Raw genomic sequence first — 17,581 nt, 5'->3', positions numbered from 1 at the left:
GGCTGGTCCATCTGGAGGGGGACAGCGTTGCCGTGCAGATCCAAGACACGCCCGGATGCATCCAGGTAACGGAGATGCTCCTGATCGGTGGGTTCTTCTCTGCCACGTAAGGGCTCGGCTCTTGAGCCCCACTTTCCTACGAGGCCAGACGTAGTCTCCTAAGACAGAGCTCAGGCTTCCCTTTGGACCTGTGTCACGATGCTATGTCTGTGATACAGGCTTTACAGCGCCATGTCTCCCTGTCGTACCATAGGTGCAGGAGGACTGCGTGCAGGTGCTGGACTCCCTGTCCAGGTGTGTGAAGTGGGCAGAGGGTTTCCTCCTGGTTTACTCTGTCACAGACTACAGCAGCTACCAGTCAGTCCAGCCTCTCTACCAGCACATACGCAAGGTCCACCCAGATGCCAGGACTCCCATCATTATCGTGGGGAACAAAGCTGACCTCCTCCACGCCAGGCAAGTGCAGGCGAAAGAGGGACTAGAGCTGGCAAATGAACTGGGCAGCCTGTTCTTGGAAATCTCCACAAGTGATGACTCTCAAGGCGTCTGTGATGTTTTCCAGTATCTTTGCAAGGAAATCAACAAACTACAGCACGCTGGCAGCACGGACAGGAGGCGATCATCCATCATCCCTCGGCCCAAATCTCCCAATATGCAAGATCTGAAGAGACGTTTCAAACAGGCTTTGTCTTCCAAAGTCAAGTAAAACGACCTAATGAGATCCTGTGTGACTTAACAGACTTTATTTTTGTAAACTAGTTAATAAAAATTTATTTTTGTACTAATACCAGCAGTATGGAAGTAAGTAAGTTGAAGCTTGCAATTTTCTTGCCATTCTCTCTTGTTTGCCTGGTTGGGTTATTTTTACAGAAAAAAAAATGCATAGCAACTAAATAGAGGTAGTTGGAGAAGGGGATTTTTTGCCAGGAGGTTTTGATTCTGTTACAGTTTTGGTCTGGGATTTACTGTTTTACTCTGCTCAAATGACTTTTTTGGGCTTCAGTTTCCTGTTTGTAGAATGGGAATTATGATGATGTAATCCTCACCTGCCTTTATAAAGTGCTTGAAAAGCCTTTGATGGAAAGCTTTATGTGGGAGGGGAAAAAAAAAGGCTTTATTAAACATGGAAATATAAAACTATCTGTAAGCATTCTGACTGCCATAGGATCTCTGTTCTCCCTCAACGACTGCTGTTTTGCTTGCACCTGTAATTGCCTGAATGATGATAAGTTGTTAGGAATGAGTTCCAGTTTCTGATGTGCTTTAGAGATCTATCCCACAGAATTAATCTTTTGAGCCTAAAGCATTCAACAGGAGGATTGAGTTTCTCCCACAGATTATCATGGGACAAAGTGCTGCGCAATCCACAGCAGAGGAGTGTGTGGGATGGCTCTTGCTTTCTCTGGGGATGTGTGATAGGAAGGGCTGATGCGTGGGTTCCCTTAACGGAAAATAGCTACATCTAAAAGGAATCTTATCTTCACTTTCTCAGGGCAATTTTGTAGCCTTTGGAAACAGGTCAGACTGTTTACTCCTATTTCACATGAGCTCTAAATCATACTAGAGTGGTTTTTATTAACTGTTTGCTGGATGTCTGGGCATGGAATGTGGCTTTTGCACTTCAAATATGCCTCTGAAGTATGTGCATGGTACTGGTGAAAAATAAAGCTTTGCTCTATGTTGAGTAGAAAGTTTGGAAGTGGAGTGGTCTGTACAGGGAGAAACTTGCTGTCACCACTCAAGCATAACTCCAGTAAGTTGTGGGTTTTTTTTTTTTAATTCTCATAGATTAAGTCCAAAGACTGTTTTCTTCTTTCTTTTTGTTAGAAAAGGCAAGTAGCTGCTGTGTAAGTCTGTGTGCCTTGCAGTTAGTGGGCAGCCTCTGTTGTTTCTCACTCTTGGGACTTTTGAAGCCTTCTGGGACGCCCACTCTTGACCAGTCTTCCCAACGGTGGTACCTGAGGGAAGGGTGACTGTGCAAGTTAAGGATGATGCTCGATGAGGAAGAAGCAGAGGCCTGTGTTAGCACTTGGGTAGGGGTGTAGGGTGTCAGCAGCACTGTTCCCCATCCAGGGTCACATGCACAACATCAGTCTGCTGCAGATACACAGTTAGGTTTGTATCTCCTCTCTGAAGGCCCTGTGCTACCCTTCCAAAGGGAACAGGAAAGCTGATGGGATGCAACTCCTGACTCTGAAGGAACAGACAAACTAGGACTGCAAACTGGGATCAAAACTCCTGAGTTAACCAATGGAAGTGCAAAAGCATGATGGCGGCCTCGACAACTCAAAGTACTGTTTAAAACACATTAAACATATTTTTTTCACTGTGAGAGTTGCTCTGCTAGGCCCAGGACTCTGGGCTGTGAGCTCAGGAGGAGCAGGGGGGTGGGGCTGTTGGGAATGAGCACATCCCTGGCAAAATCGAACTCATGTCACAGGCCACTCATTCATGGGGAAATTTGATGGGGAGTTGAAAAAAATCACAAGTGGGATATTTATGCAGCATTTCACCATCCTGAAATCAAGGATAACAAATTGTTTCCAAGAGAAGTTACCACTGTGTTATGGTTTTGCTTGTGTTTTAAACTGTAGCTTTTGTCTTTGGAAATGAGCAAAGCTTCATTTCCTACTTGTGTATCTAGTACAGAGTTTCACTGATCAAGTTCCTAAAGTCATCCAGCTCACACACAAACACAAAATATGCTCAAAGGGCAGGTAGCGTGTACTGGACCTGTCGGCATCTCATCATAGTGCTCAAAGGCCAGATGAAAAACATGTCAGACACCGAGCTCCAGTGCCTCCCCCTGCCCTTGGCAAAGCAGGAGCTCAGAGCCCTGCTCTGGTACAGGGGGAGTGTTTGGGCAGGGACTGGTGGGTATATGGTGGGGAGGGATGGGCAGGAGCAGGAGGATAAGTACACATTTGCCCCATCTTTGCTATGGGGAGAACCTAAAGACCCCTCATTACGTAGACACCCATGTTTGGGGGGAGGTTGCATCCTCTTCCCATGCCTTCCAAGCTGTGGGGCTGGTTCAGCCGAGTGTCAGGAGCGGGATGAGGCCCCCTGGGGATGTCATGGGGAATCTTGCTGCTGATCTGGGGCATTATGGATAATGCTTTTGAGTGCAGGTACATACATGAGGCATTTAAGCTCTTTGTCAGAATTTGCCCCAGCTGGCACGGATTCACCTTCACCCAGCAGTTTTCAGCCTGTGCAACTCCGAGCTGACAGGCAAAGCCTGCGGGAGGATCCCATTAGCTCGTTTTGCCCCAGCATTTTCTTCAGTCCTGAGTGAGCTGGCAAAGGGGGACACACCAGGGAAGGGAGGGAAAAGCATCTCTCAGGTTCTAGCAGAGGAGCTCCAAGGCCTTGTTTCTCTTGGGCCACGGCCACACATGCCATCCCTGCCTAATACTTGGTGTCACTAGTCTTGCTTAGAGACTTCACTGGGAGGCCAGGGCAGCTTCAGGAGGGTAAACGACCTTTCTCCTTGATCAGAGGAGAATATGCATCTGCCTCCTTCCTCCCACCACCTCCGCTATCAAACAGAATCACAGCAATTTCCCCGACAAGACAGATGAGTGGGTTTTCAGAAGCAGAGACGTGTGCGGCATCACGCACTATTATGGCTGCTACTACATCAGCATCTCCCCCCTGTTGGGCTATTTTGTCTAGTTATCTCCAAGCACTGAAATCACCCAGTAATGCTTTAAGACTTCATGAATTTTAAAATAGCTGCTGCCATCAACCTGTTCTGTGTGTTTCAGCTCAGGAGTTGCTGCTCTCTAGACAGAGATAGGGATGTTTTCTTCAGAAGGCTTTGCAGATGTCCCCTCGCTTTCTGCCCTGCTTAAGCAGCCTCAACTCAGACTGCTTCTCCACTGCCTCTTGGCTATCAGCACCTGTGATGGTCAGTGCCACAGGTCCATGCTGCATTTCTGTAGTTTATTCCAATAAAGGACTGTGGACAAGATGGACCACGGACGAGGACTGTGTTCACACCATGGGCAAGAGCTGGGTTCCACCTGCAGACAGGGAGCAAAAGCGTCCGAGCCTTAGATGGACAGACATCTAGAAACAAACCTGCGTCTCGTGCCTTGACCTCCTTAAAAAAGATATTAGTCCTGGGGGATTCCAGCAGCTTTTGGTGAAGGTCTGAATAGAATAAGGTCCTTTAGGGAAAGTGGCAGTTTTGTGGCAGTTGTTGCACTTGGCAGGTGACCACTGGTGATTCACACCAGTAAGACAGCAAGATCTCTTCTGTTGCTCCTAAAGGCACGATCCAAGGCCACTTGTCCTTCTAGGAGCACTATCTCCAGGGCTGATGCTGTTGTTGCATCATTGCACTGAGGCACATGCAATCCTCCAAAGAGCTGTCTTCCTGAGGTTCCCTCAGAGTGGTGTCCCTGAAATGCTTATTATGTGTTAGAGTATGGCTGACAAAGCAGCAGCTCAGATTGGATTTGGGGTAATTAGTGGACTAGATGACCTTTCAAAGTCCCCTCGATCTCAAAACATTATATGAATTCAGATTTCCAGAAAATCCCATTAATTCTCAGATGTGCTTTGCCACCACTCTCCTCTTTCCACCTATCTAAAAAGGAGAAAGCAAGTATTATTTTTTAAAAGGTTTTGAGATAATTGGTTTATGAGGTTTTCTTACTACATTCATTTTTTTTCTGAAATACATGCTGTGACTTGCTATGCATATGTATACTGTGAAGCACAACCAGTTATGTACTATGTTCCTGCACTACCAAAAGAAAAACTAGCATATAGAAATTGATCATCCATTTTACTGGCTTGTGACATTTGATTTACAACCGAAAAGCATTGTAGTAAACTTTACATCATCATGATAGAGCTCATTAGATGTTACAGCTGCCTTTTAAAAAAATGTACTTGGTTGTTTGCTATCCATGTTTCCCTTTCTTGACTGAAAATAACCATCCATAGTAGAAATCCTCACCCAGAGACCCTCATGGTGTGAACTGCTGTGTAGAGGTGACTGCTTTAGCCCCATGCTTCATCCTTTGGGCTGTACTGAGTAAGTAGTTGGGCAAATCCAGCTGCACATGCGCCCAGGCTTGTGGGCTCATGGTTCACCAGACTGTTATTTTGGTCTTGATCTGTGCACAATGTCATCATTAAAATGTATCTATCCAGGATATTGCACAATGTTATTTGTCAACCTGCATTACTGGGAAGCAGTAATTAATTCCCAAAGCTGGAATATTTCTCTCCTAAGGTATCTGGCTCTTTCCCATTACTAAAATCATCCTCTTCTCAGGTTTCAAATGATCCTTGTAAACATTTCATAGTAATTTCCCCTCTTCTGATAGTAAACCAGTATCAGCAAATACTGTTTCTAGTAGCAGCTCTGAGAAGAGAGACTAAAGTCTCCCCTGGCTGGGGCAGTGAGGCGAATTACAAACGCCAGTCCCGTGGTTGATACTTCCCCTCCTGCAAACAAATCCCAGAGCAGGCAAAGCGATGTGCCTGTTGCCCAGGGCTCACAGCCCTGAATCCTTCCAGGAGTCTCTAGAAACATGGTTTGATCTGAACCACACTCAGCAAGCATACTCCCCGCTGATCCTGTTTCTTTCAATATTTAGAAATCTGAAGGTCTCTTTAAGCCTAGGAGATAGAACTGGTAGAAGTTTCCTGTGGAGTGCAGAGATCGTGGAGAAACCACAAGGACGGCAGCTTGGTAGTAGCAGCTCCATAGGATCTGAAGCAGCCAAGGATGTGTTGCCTACCTATAACACAACAGCAGATGAAAAATGCAGATGCAATTAGGCTGATTTGGGTGAAAATAGATGAGTTGCACTCAGCTGCTGGGAAGGAAAAGGCCTGGCTGTCACCCCACCATGCCCAGCACCAGTGATGAGGGCAGCTGCCACCGCCAGCCCTCAGGAGTCAGTCTTGGGCCCTGCTCAGCAGCTGGAGGGACTCCCCTCACCTGAACCAAGGCATCCCAGCAGCTTCTGAGCAAAGCATCCTCTACAGCCCATGAAGAGGAGGCACATCGGACCATTGTGCTTCTCCACAGCGGTAAGCCCCCATCTTGGGCAGCTCCCCCAACCTGTGCACCCCAACAAGGAGGAGACAAGTCTGTAGTCCAGATTTACAGTATTTTGTCATTCTCCCCCATCTTTGAGTAGCTACATTTCTTCCACCTGTCTCTGAACTGAGTTGGGAAAAAGCTGTCTTGGGCTTTAGCCGTGAAGTAACCACAGTAAGCACAGGCAGGAGGGACATTTGAGGATTTTACATCAGAACTATGATTTATTTATTTTTTTACCCTTTCTCTCACCTCTTCATGTGTCTGACAACCTACAGAGGCTAAACCAGAGAGCTTTGTTCGGGTTTATTGCATTCTTCAAGGTGCCCAGTCTCCCATTCAAGTGGCAATGTCCCTGCAGATTAAGGGTACTTAAAACACAGCATTGGTCAAAAGGGAATTTTTCCGTCTGTCCAAGTGCTGCTCACATATGGCCTATTAAAAGACCTCCTAATGGGCCACTTTGTGGCTGTTGCACAGCTGAGCTTTGACTGTTATTTAGAATGTGCAGATGAGCTACAGCACCTGCTCCATGCTAGGGGCGCCCCATCCCTTGGCCACTCAATACAGGGAAAGATGCTGTATCATTTTAAGGAATCATAGAATCATAGAATGTTTTGGGTTGGAAAGGGCCCTTAAAGGTCATCTAATGAAACCCCCCTGCAGTAGGCAGGGATGTCTTTAACTAGATCAGGTTGCTGAGAGGAGGGCCTCAAGAAAGCACTAGTGCTTCTGCAGTGAGCACAAACAGGTACAATTCTGCAGGTGGCTTTGACTCTGTAGTCCTTTAAACAGGTACCAGCAAGTGATTTGCTATTGAAAATGTATAAAAAATATTGGATCTGGAGGTTTTTGTAGTTTTCTGGCACACAGTAAACAGATGCTGGAGTATCTTTAGTATTTAAAAAGGAAGATACAAATGTAAAGGGTAGTCTGAGTCTCACATGCCCATCTCATGACAATGATCTTGGCGTAGAAGAGCCTATCTAGAATTAAGGGCTATTGATAGGAGGCAGAGGTCTGTGCTAATTCAGGCTCATACTCTGAAAATAAAATATGCATCTGATTGTTGAGGTGACTGCTAATTTTAGCTCTAGTTTTGAATAAAGGAATAATATTATTAGTCTGATGTAAACCCGTCCATATTTCTTATGCAAAATCACTGTATCAGTAGTGAAACAGCCTACTTTAATTTTGCCCAGATACTAAAGAAGAGCGGACAATAAATATGCATGCAATTAGCTAATCTGAGTGAACAAAGAGGTATTGCCTAACATAGCTAAAATTCCAAGAACTGATGCATCAGATACAATGAATTATTTTCCCCGGATTTTGATTGTTTCAGGGATTTCTGAGCAAGCTTGCTTACAAGATGTTATAGTCCATTTGCCTTTGTTAATGAGATGTTCAGATATGGAAGTGATAAAATATAAGCAAGATCTGAAGCAGAATTGAGTTATTTTAATCTGGGCAATGAGCTGTCTTGCCACCTGCATCATCCTCTTGCACAGTAAGAGGAAAACACAGGAGGAAATTGGCACTTTCATGGGTCTACCTCCAAATTGACACAGCAGAGAAGGAGATGTAAGGGGAGGTCATTTCTGCTACCCATCACTCTGCACAGACACGTGCCCCTGAGCTCTCCAAGTGGAACTGGTATTTATAAAAGTTTCTTACATGCAGGTAACATGGTGGGCACCGCTTGTGCCCTCCCTGGTTTTCAACGTCCTTCTAGTAGGGAGCTGAGCTGGTGAACGTGACTAACAGCCATGGGGGAGGCTTCACCTGGCAATTGACCATAAGTCTCCGTATTCAGTTCTGGTTGTACTCTGAATCTTCTGGGATACTCAGGTTCCTAATGCCATTTTTTTTCCATTTTTTCCCCACACAGTTCAAAGTACCCAAGCATATTTGAGAGCTGTGTTTTAGCCCATGAGAGTGGTATTTTTATAGTCTTGCACCAGGCTTGTGGAGGTGTTTTAGTGTGCAATGCCCAATAAAGTCCCGGTAAAGGTGGTGTGGGAGGAACCTAGTACCACTCCGTCAATGCTATCTTTTGGGGACAACGTGTGGGAATGAGCTGCTCCAAGGGAGCTGGCTGGGGCCACACAAGGCAGACCTAGGCAGTGAGCTGTCAGCTGGAGTGGGTGGTCAGAGGTCCACTGCATGACCCTCCGTCAGGCCCCTGAAGAGACAAACCTGTTTGCTCCAGTGAAGATCAGGATTTTTCAGTATAGCTCACCACTAACACAGAGTTCTACTGTCTTTGTCATTTCTCTTCATGTAGGTGCAGGCTAGTTTTTGACCTCTACTAAGCCAACTATTTGCCACACTACCCAGACCCATGTCCCTCAGCATCTCCTTGCAAATCACATGCTCTGACTTGCATTAAATTCTCATTGGAGTCTCATAGCAAAGCCCAGGTCCTTTCCTCCATGGCTGTTGTGTAGGCATTTCTTATTCATTTTTTAAAGTAATTTCTAATCTCATATATTTTTGTGTTCATGCCCATAGTGTGACTTTTATTTAAAAAGCCTCAGCTCCTGGAGATGAATCTCTCCTGTAATTCAAGGTGAATTTCTAGCCTTCACATATGAAAAGAAAAACGATGGGCTATGATCTAATGTGACCCAAAGGCTCAGAAAATGAGAGTGCATCCTGAGCTCCAAAGCTTATTTTTAAAATTGTAGGATTTTTAAATCAATCTACTGATGTGAAGACAGGAGTAAGAAGGAGGGGGGAAGGCTTGCAGTGATTTTTCTCCCTTCTCCAGCTTGTCTGTACTTTAAGGGAATGACCATGCAATCCATGGGAGTGAACCAGGGAAAACATTTTCAGTAGAAGTCACTGGCTCATGGAAACCTGGGAGCTGCAGCTCTTGACAAGACACTTCTGGGACCTCCAGACAGGGGCTGCCTGTGCTTTGGGGAAGGAAATGCTACTTATTGTACATTATATACTTACTTTCCTGTTACGCTTTTCTTCATCCAAGATTCTTGAGCCCCTTGACTCATCACTTATGCTTGGATAAAATGCTGCTCACGGGGAGCTTGGACAGTTTTGTTTAATCTGCCTGAGGCTGTGCTCAGAGGCTTAAGCAAGTTAATAGTAGCAACAGATCTAATTTGAACCAGGTCCTCGTTGCTTCTAATGAACACCAGGCAGAGGACTATGCTCAGCTGGGACAGCCAAAGCAGACGGTTGAGGAAGGAAACCTGCAGGTAGCAGAAACCTTGTGAGCATGAGCCTTAGCTGGGGGTTGCATGGAGCAGACCAGCTAATTTGGAGAAATAAGCCTCTAAACAGGGTGGGATGTGGGCATCTGTCCTGTCTTCTGAAACGATCTCAATAAGTGCCATAGGGATCAGTGACAAATGAACAACCATGGGAGGCTCTTACCCCAGGGTTAGCAAGATCCATCCACACCAGAGATTTATAATGCTCAGAAGAGTCTTTCTGAGTCTTATTGACCTCCGTGCACAGGCTAACACTGAGTCCAGGAACCACAACACTCCTGAGCAGGACGTTTTGCTGCAGCAGAGAGTACCCTTGGCTCTGTGATGGTCCAAGGTGGGGATTTTTGCTGGCTGTCCCCAACCTCACAGAGACCAGCATATTGCAGTTCAGTCTGAGCGTAAGAGAAAGTTCCAGGGTCTTTTGTAAAGACTGGTGTTTTTTTTCCTGTTTTCTAGCATATAATAAATATTCTTATCTTGTTAGCATGGTCATGGTAATGTACAGATGTACTGCTTTTGTGCGTATAATACCTTTGTCTGTTGAGTTCTATGTGGGCACATTTTCTTCTGGGCTCTTCACCAAGCAGAGGCACTGACTCCAGGACTGCTGAGGACAATCTCTTGGTCTTCACTGGTGGGGTGCAAGATGGTGCTGCCCAGCCACACTCCCTGTCCATCCTCATCCCTACGTTCCTCACTGGAGTTCTGACTCTCCTCTCTGCCCACTGTTTGTGCCGGGAGGGTGGGAAGCACCCCTCCAGCCCAGGCAGGGTTAGGCCCTGTCCTAACATCATTCCCAAATATAAGCTACTGGTGTGGTGGTGGTATTTGCTGGGGAAAATGGTTTGTTTTCTTCTTTTCGTGGAAAGAGAGATGAATGGAGGACCTGATGGGTCAGCAGGTAATTTGGTTTGTCTCTGCTCTGGTGGCCCAAATGGCTGATGGATGGTCCAGCCAGGTGGGAAGCAGATGCTGTCATCCCCCGCTCACGTGGTCTTTCTGAGGGAATGAGTCTCAAGAGGACAGCCCACAGGAGCCTTCTGGAAGGGAGAAGCATTTCACATGTCCTTAGGGACATCCTCCACACCTGCTGGGACACGGAGGCTTAGAAAGTGCCACATTTACACAGACTTTGTGCTCTGGCCCCACACACCTCCCAATTCAGTCTCAAAGTGCTGACTGACATTGATTTTTTTCTTCAGAAGCCCCAGTTTTGTTAGACAAGCTCAAACACCATGTTTCCGACTCCTACTCCAGAGCCACCTCTGATACGTAGTTGCTGCCTGTTTTATGGCAAGGCTGGGCTTTATTCCTGTGGAGCCCAGGCTTGCCTCCTTCAGTAGGACACGGTAGCACACATGTCTGGGTTGTTTCAGTTTGCCCTCCAGAAATTCTGCTGGTCAGGTGAGAAAGGAATGTAATTTGCTGGTTTAACTTCCCACAGATTACTCTGAAGACACCAGTTAAGTTGCAGCTGGCTTGTGGTTTTTAACAAAAGTGCTAGAAGATTTCTCCTGCAGGGCTGCTGGGGCTCAGCTGAGCCAGAAGAGCTGGGAGAGAGTAGGATAAACCACAAAATGCTGACGTGGGCTATTTCACTATCGCTCCCCTGCAGAGGTAAAAGCCACATATCCTCTGATTCCACTACATTTCCTGGCTCATCAGCTTGCTCCAAATGCCTTGCAAGGACATCACCTTTGATGAGTGGCATCGGGAGACACTTTCTCATTCTCAAGCTCCCCTCTGCCATTCTCCGCTGACTAAGCTTCTGCCAAGAGCAAGTGCTGGTGATGGCTCCAGTGACCACAGATGTCAGGGTGGGGGTGTGTTCGTTCCCAGTTCTCTCCACCCCGCCATGCTGTGTCCTTATACATGTGTTGGAGAAGATGCTTGACAAAACATTTTCCGCTTAAAGCAATGAAACAGAGTCTTGATGACCTAATTTACCAAGCAGTTGCAGATAAACAGAGCTTTTAGCATTTTTTTTCCAAAAATGGGACTACATGTCGTTTTTCTCCTAACAGACCCAAGCATAGCCCAACACTGAAACTGAACTTGGTGCAGAGGGAGCCGAGGGTGCTTGGGGCACAGAGGGTGTGATCAGCACTGCAATGTCTATGCCATGAATCTTGCCTGGTTGTTACCGTTGGTAATAACACAGTGGGTATGCAGATACACCCACATGTGCAGGAGGATTTGGCTTCTTTTCTTCCTCCTCCTAAGAAATGCAAGCAACTGGTTGAACTGGACTGACAAACCTGCCTCAGTCTGCTTCTGCTCGCAAAGCAAAACCTCCCTAACCTCCACACAAACCACAGGAGGACTAATTAAGTGAGAGGAATGGGTTATTTGGCCCTGGGAAGGTACTTTTCACAGCTTTTACCTTCTACCTTGAAGTTAATTGATTGAGTGCACCCTCAGCAAATTTGCAGATGATACCCAGCTGAGTGGCGCAGTTGACACTGGATGGACAGGATACCATCCAGAGGGACCTCGACAAGCTTGAGAAGTGGGCCCGTGTGAAATCTCATGAGGTTCAGCAAGGCCAAGTGCAGGGTCCTGCACCCGGGTCAGGTCCATTCTCATTATCAGTACAGGCTGGGGGATGAAGGAATTGAGAGCAGCTCTGCTGAGAAGGACTTGAGGATTCTGGTGGATGAAAAACTGGACATAAGCCAGCAATGTGTGCTTGCAGCCCAGAAGGCAAACCATATCCTGGGCTGCATCAAAAGAAGCGTGGCCAGCAGGTCGAGGGAGGTGATTCTCCCCCTCTGCTCTACTCTCATGAGACCCCACCTGCAGTGCTGTGTCCAGCTCTGGGTCCTCCTGCGTAAAAAGGACTTAGACCTGTTAGAGTGTGTCCAGGAAAGGGCCACAAAAATGATCAGGGGTTAGAGCACCTCCGCTATGAGGATGGGCTGAGAGAGTTGGAGTTGTTCAGCCTGGAGAGAAGGTAGCTTGGGGGAGACCTTATTGTGGCCTTTCAATACTTAAACGGAGCCTATAAGAAAGATCACAGGGCCTGTTGCGATAGGACAAGGGATAATGGTTTTAAACTGAAAGAGTAGATTTAGTCTGGCTACAAGGAAAAAAAAATTTACAATGAGGATGGTGAAACACTGGCACAGGTTGCCTTGAGATGTGGTGGAGGTGCCATCCCTGGAAACATTCAAGCTCAGGCTGGACTGGGTTCTGAGCAACGTGTTCCAGTTAAAGATGTCCCTGCTTAAGGCAGGGAGTTGGACTAGATGACCTTTAGATGTCCCTTCCGTCCCCAAACATTCTATAATTCTATCTGTTGAAACTCTTATGCGAATGTTTTGCCTTTTCAAAAAACAGGCAACTTTGGTATCTGAGCTGCTAAAATCAGACCCAAGTACTTTGCAAAATGATATTCAGCTGCTTTTTTTTTTTTTTTTTTTTTTTGCCCCAGATTGCTCAGCTTCCCTGCCTGCTTGGCTGAGCAGCTAGCCCATGAGCTGTGATGCCAAACCTTTCTGGGTACAAACACCTTTAATCCCCAAGGCCCCTGCTATGCTTTGCAGAGAGATATTCTGATGGTGTTGCATCGTTCCTGAAAATTGTTCTCTGTAATAAGAGCAGAATTACTTCTTAAAGTACAAAATCTTACCATTTGTCAAGAGGGCTTGAAAGGTAAGGCATTATTTTACTGACTGTGGTATCTGACCTTTAGAAAGCACAGAAGGTTGTACTGGAGGCAAGACACACCGCGAAGACCTAAGTGTCGAAACAAAGGTTTTGTTACAAATGTATTACTACATCTTCTGTAAAAAAATTATTTTTGTATAAACATAGATAAATTTTGGTTTGCACTTAATGTGCTTCCTTGTATTGTTATTTTCAGATTACTCCCACATACAGTCTGATAGCTCTGCAATATCTTCTTGCAGTCACTGACTACATCACGAGCGTCTCTATTGCGTTCACAGCCATGCCCATAAGTGAACTGAAAAGTCAGGATTTGACACAAAGAGAATGTCAGAGAACAGATACGCAGGTCAACACTTTCTTGTTCTTTGGTTTTTTTGGTGTGTATGAAAACTGCCTTTATTTTTCAGGAACAGCAAAGTGGTAGTGTTTCTTTCATGAAAGTGCAAGTGAAAACAATTTCACTGATTATAGTTAAGAATGAGACAGCTGTTAAGAAAACAGCCTTTAAGTATAAACCTGTTTTTATGTTACTGCCCATTTCAGAAAAACTTACTGATTTGGGTGCTCTTTCCAGCAACCTGAGGGGGAGAGGGATTACATGTTCCACACCAAGATGACAGAAAATGCTTTAAACGTTTAGCTTGGGGTTTTTCTTTTTCTTTTTGGAGAACAACTAAATCTTCATTGATTTTTCTGGAGATCAAAGCTGAACATATGTAACTGGAAAGAACAGTGCCAGGGAGAGCAGAAAAAAATAAATGCATGACACTTTACATTGATTTAGCCGTTATGTTCTACTGGACAAATGGAACATAGCAAGAGGAGCCATTACATATAGTTGTTCCCAAAGGTGGCCTTGATATTTGCAAGTACTTACACACAATTACAGCTTTAAGTACAGCAGCAAGTGCTAGGGCTTTGCCCTTCCCTCTTTATGTTTTAAGTCATAAAATTACACACCATGCTTCTTAGTCATCCAAAGGATGCCAGAGAACTGGGTAAAGCATCACTATGTTCCTTTTTATAGGGGAGGTACTGAAAGGAAGGAGTGAAAAAAATGCTAAGCAGATACAAAGAAGAAGGAAGAAGTCTTTTCCTTGCAGAAGAGACACTCCTCTGGGTCCTACTAACTGCTGGCAGCTAAGCTTTCCAAAATCCTCTAACTCCCAATTCCTGGGGAACATACTCAGGGTACTTCCTGAGGCACCAAAGGAATCAGGGTTTGAACTGGGATTTGCCATTTCCAGTTCCACATTTTGAGCCGTGTAGCAGGAGCAAATCATCCAGCTGCTAAGAAATCTCTCCTGAACAGAAGGAAAAGTTATATGAGGGCTACCTAAGATCCATCCAGTCGTTTTAGAGAGAGTTGCCACCAACAGATTCTCATCTCACTCTTGTTCCCCATAGAGAAGTAATGAATTACAGTTGCCTTAGACTTGATAAAAATATACTTATGGGCTGGGGGTGGGAAACACTGCACACATCTCCTTAAAGAGCAATACACTTGCTTTCAGCTCAGAAAATCTAGTAAGTCCTATTTAGGACTGAATCACTGCTTCTCAAATTTTTATGCACATATCCTCACCTCTATTTGTATTTCTTACTTATTTATGGGCTTTCAACCCTATCCTACTTCCAGGATCATGAGCAGCTTCATATCCTGCTTCATGTGATCATGTACCCCTTTTTGAATCTGGAAACCTGAGGATCTACTTATGGCCTGAGGACAGAGCAGCTATCTGTGTACTGTATAGCCAAAGTCTGCATGGCTTTGTCATACTGCTAAATACAGCAGAAACAAGACTAGTGTTTCTCGAGACTAAATACTGCTGCAGACAGACCCTCAGCCTCACTGCCATCCTGGTCTGGGTGCTCACACTGCTCAGGGCTAGTCCTTCAGTAGGAGATTTCTGGCTAATGAGATCCAAATTGGAGCAAGGGCATGAGGTCAGTGTGTGGACTACCATGCAGCTGATCCAATGGTTGAGCTCTCTCCCTGGCTCTGTTTTACTCAGCAGTGTAGGTGCATCCTTTAAGACTGCTTGTACTTACACTTCTAGTCCACTTGTTTATCAGTTTTTCACATAAAGAAGTGTGGGCCTTGGCCAGCAGACACCTGTTTTAAGTTCTTACTCTAGCTCCCTTGTACAGGGTCATAGACATGGACAGCCTGTGCTAAGCGTAGCCTGGCAAAAGCGCTTGAGTGAAAGTAACACCGGGGTTCAACTTCTGCCCAGCATGCAAAGGAAAGAGGTGGAAGCCAGAGGACAAGGAAAGTCCCAAATGACCACCCGTCCCATCTCCTGGTTGACCCTCTTCAACCATGCCCCTCTCTGTAAATTATGAACATCCCTTCATCTTTACACAACTTCAGTGAAGGTCTTATGACAATATCCTAGATATCTTTTAAAATACAACCCTAAAATAATTAGCAGAGTGCTCTAGGGTCCATCCTAATGTAAGGTGTAAATTTGTAAGGTCTATATGTGAACTGCATTGACTGACACAATATAACATAGAAGTATGTGATTATTTCTTCCCCAACATTGGACACTTCTATGATCCAGTTGGACAGGGTGCTGGGCCATCTTGTCTAGATCATGCTTTTGTCATGAAAGGTTGGAACAGATGAGCACTGAGGTTCATTCCAACCTGGTATTCTATGATTATATGATTCTATACCAGAGAAGGAAGCGATGAATGGATGGATGGATGGATGGATGGAGGCCTAATGGATGGATAGACAGACAATCTATTTCATGCATTAATGGCCTGAATTGCTCTGTTCCCTGGGTTGTTTTCTGTCCTTCTTAGTGAATCTTTAAAATAGATCAGCAGAAAAATTGAGCTAGAGCTGTCAGGAATATGGCAGAAAACGGGAGGACAAACATAATATCAAGTCCTGGTCATGTTGGTCACAGTTGCTTTTGAGGTTGAAAGGATACCACCAAATACATGGTATGAATACAGTAATGTCTGGATCTAGGTCTCTAGTACTGTCTGTCTTGTGGGCGAGTGACACCAAATTCCATTTGACTCAATAAAATCAGTAAAGGCTGTGCACAGCAGTACCTCATGCATCCACTGTTTGGCTGCCAGTTCTTCCACAGGTGTTTCCCTGTAATACACCTGCATCACACACTTCCCTCCCTCTCTTTCCCAGACACTCTCTCCATAAGCAAAGCATGAGGACTGTACCTTTGCTAAAACAGTTTCTGCTTTGTTCTGGGGATGCAGAATCCTGCATATCACCTTGTCTTTGCCTAAGGACTGTATTTAAGTTCAGGCACTTGCCCAGGATCTTGGACCCGTTTGCTGATGTGAAGCATTTGCAGACCTATGCAACAAAGAATCATCCTGTGCTTTGTCTCCGTAGTGGTCCCCTTCAATTAACCTCACTGGATCCTGTGACATCTTGGCTTATATAATCGCCTGAAGGTATAGCTGTAGGGTTGCTCGCCACCGAGCTGCTGCTCCTCTGCCACAGTTGTGGAATCCTGCTTTTGTTGGACCGCTGTGCAATAAAGGCTTCATTCACTCTGTAGTGCTGTTGTTCCCTTCCAAGTGGCTCTTATGTTTCCTCTCCCCTTTGCGCTGCTGCAAGATCTTTATTATGGGGAGCAAAAAAAGAATTAATTCACTGTTTGCTAACAACTCCAGTGTTTGCAAGGCAGCTGTGTATTTACTCTCCATAAAATAAAGAATTCCCGTCATTGTGGGCCTGGCTTGGACCTCTCTGGAGCCAGCAGGGCTTTGTTTTGATATGAATTAAGGCTCAGATGCTGAGGCTGATATTGTACAAAAAGAACAAGCCCAGCTTTCACAAGTATTCTATAGGATAGACAGAAGCACAGTTGGTTCAGAGCTGGGTATAGGGCATTCTGGCCAGTGCGGCTGATCTTGATATTCACAGCCATGGGCTGCCCTCCCAGAAACGATGATGTTAATTAACACATTTTGCATGCTGGAAGTCAGTCTTTGCAGCAGAAGAACCAAAATGTGGTTCATGAGCAAGCAATCATATCTGATGTTTTACAAAACTGTAGTAAACTTATCACCGTAACTCTGCTGAAAGGAGTATGGGGCAGGCAATGACAAAGCCAGAGGAATCACCTGGTCTAATTCTGCAACCTGAAGTGCATGGCGTAACTTTAACTGCAGCTGATGGTTTTGGGGTTGGTTTCCTCTCCTAAGTCTCATCAGCCCTAATGTTCCTATGCCAAGCTATCAATCCCTGTTGATTCATCTGGTTGGCCACTGCTTTGGGCAGTGATCTCCTAAGTTTCCAGGTTGGCTTCTCAGGCTCCTGAACACTCATAAATTCCAGAAGAAAGACCTTTGCGGGTATATAGAGAATCTGCTGCTTCCCCGACATTGGAGAGTAATTGCGCCAGTGCTGGCCGACTGAATGGTCTGAGAGGAGACCCTGGCAGTCTTGTCTGCAATTGCTTTGAATAATCTTGTAAAGCTGACCAAGTTTTGGGAAGGACACCTAAATTTCCATGAAGTTTTTGATTATTTCATCAGATATATCTATTTCACTGATTGCAAAGCAAGCCTGTTCATTGTTCTGACTGATTTTATGTGGCTCATGAACAGCATGTGG

The 17,581-nt window shown here is 45.4% G+C and overlaps 1 protein-coding gene across 1 annotated transcript in view; it reads left to right on the top strand.

Moving 5' to 3' along the window:
• The window catches only part of RASL11A (RAS-like, family 11, member A), an 858-nt gene extending 152 nt beyond the window's left edge, over positions 1-706 (top strand). Inside the window, exons 2-3 of the mRNA XM_009876677.1 lie at positions 1-65; positions 254-706. The exon at positions 1-65 is cut by the window's left edge and continues 10 nt beyond it. Of these exons, the coding sequence (XP_009874979.1) occupies positions 1-65; positions 254-706 (518 nt within the window). The remainder of the gene's footprint in view (positions 66-253) is intronic.
• Positions 707-17,581: the final 16,875 nt, after the last annotated feature.

The sequence above is a fragment of the Apaloderma vittatum genome, unplaced genomic scaffold, assembly GCF_000703405.1.
Source record: "Apaloderma vittatum isolate BGI_N311 unplaced genomic scaffold, ASM70340v1 scaffold6379, whole genome shotgun sequence".
Classification (NCBI taxonomy): domain Eukaryota; kingdom Metazoa; phylum Chordata; class Aves; order Trogoniformes; family Trogonidae; genus Apaloderma; species Apaloderma vittatum.
Note: the sequence above shows the minus strand (reverse complement) of the source record. Positions and strands in the feature narration are given on the sequence as shown.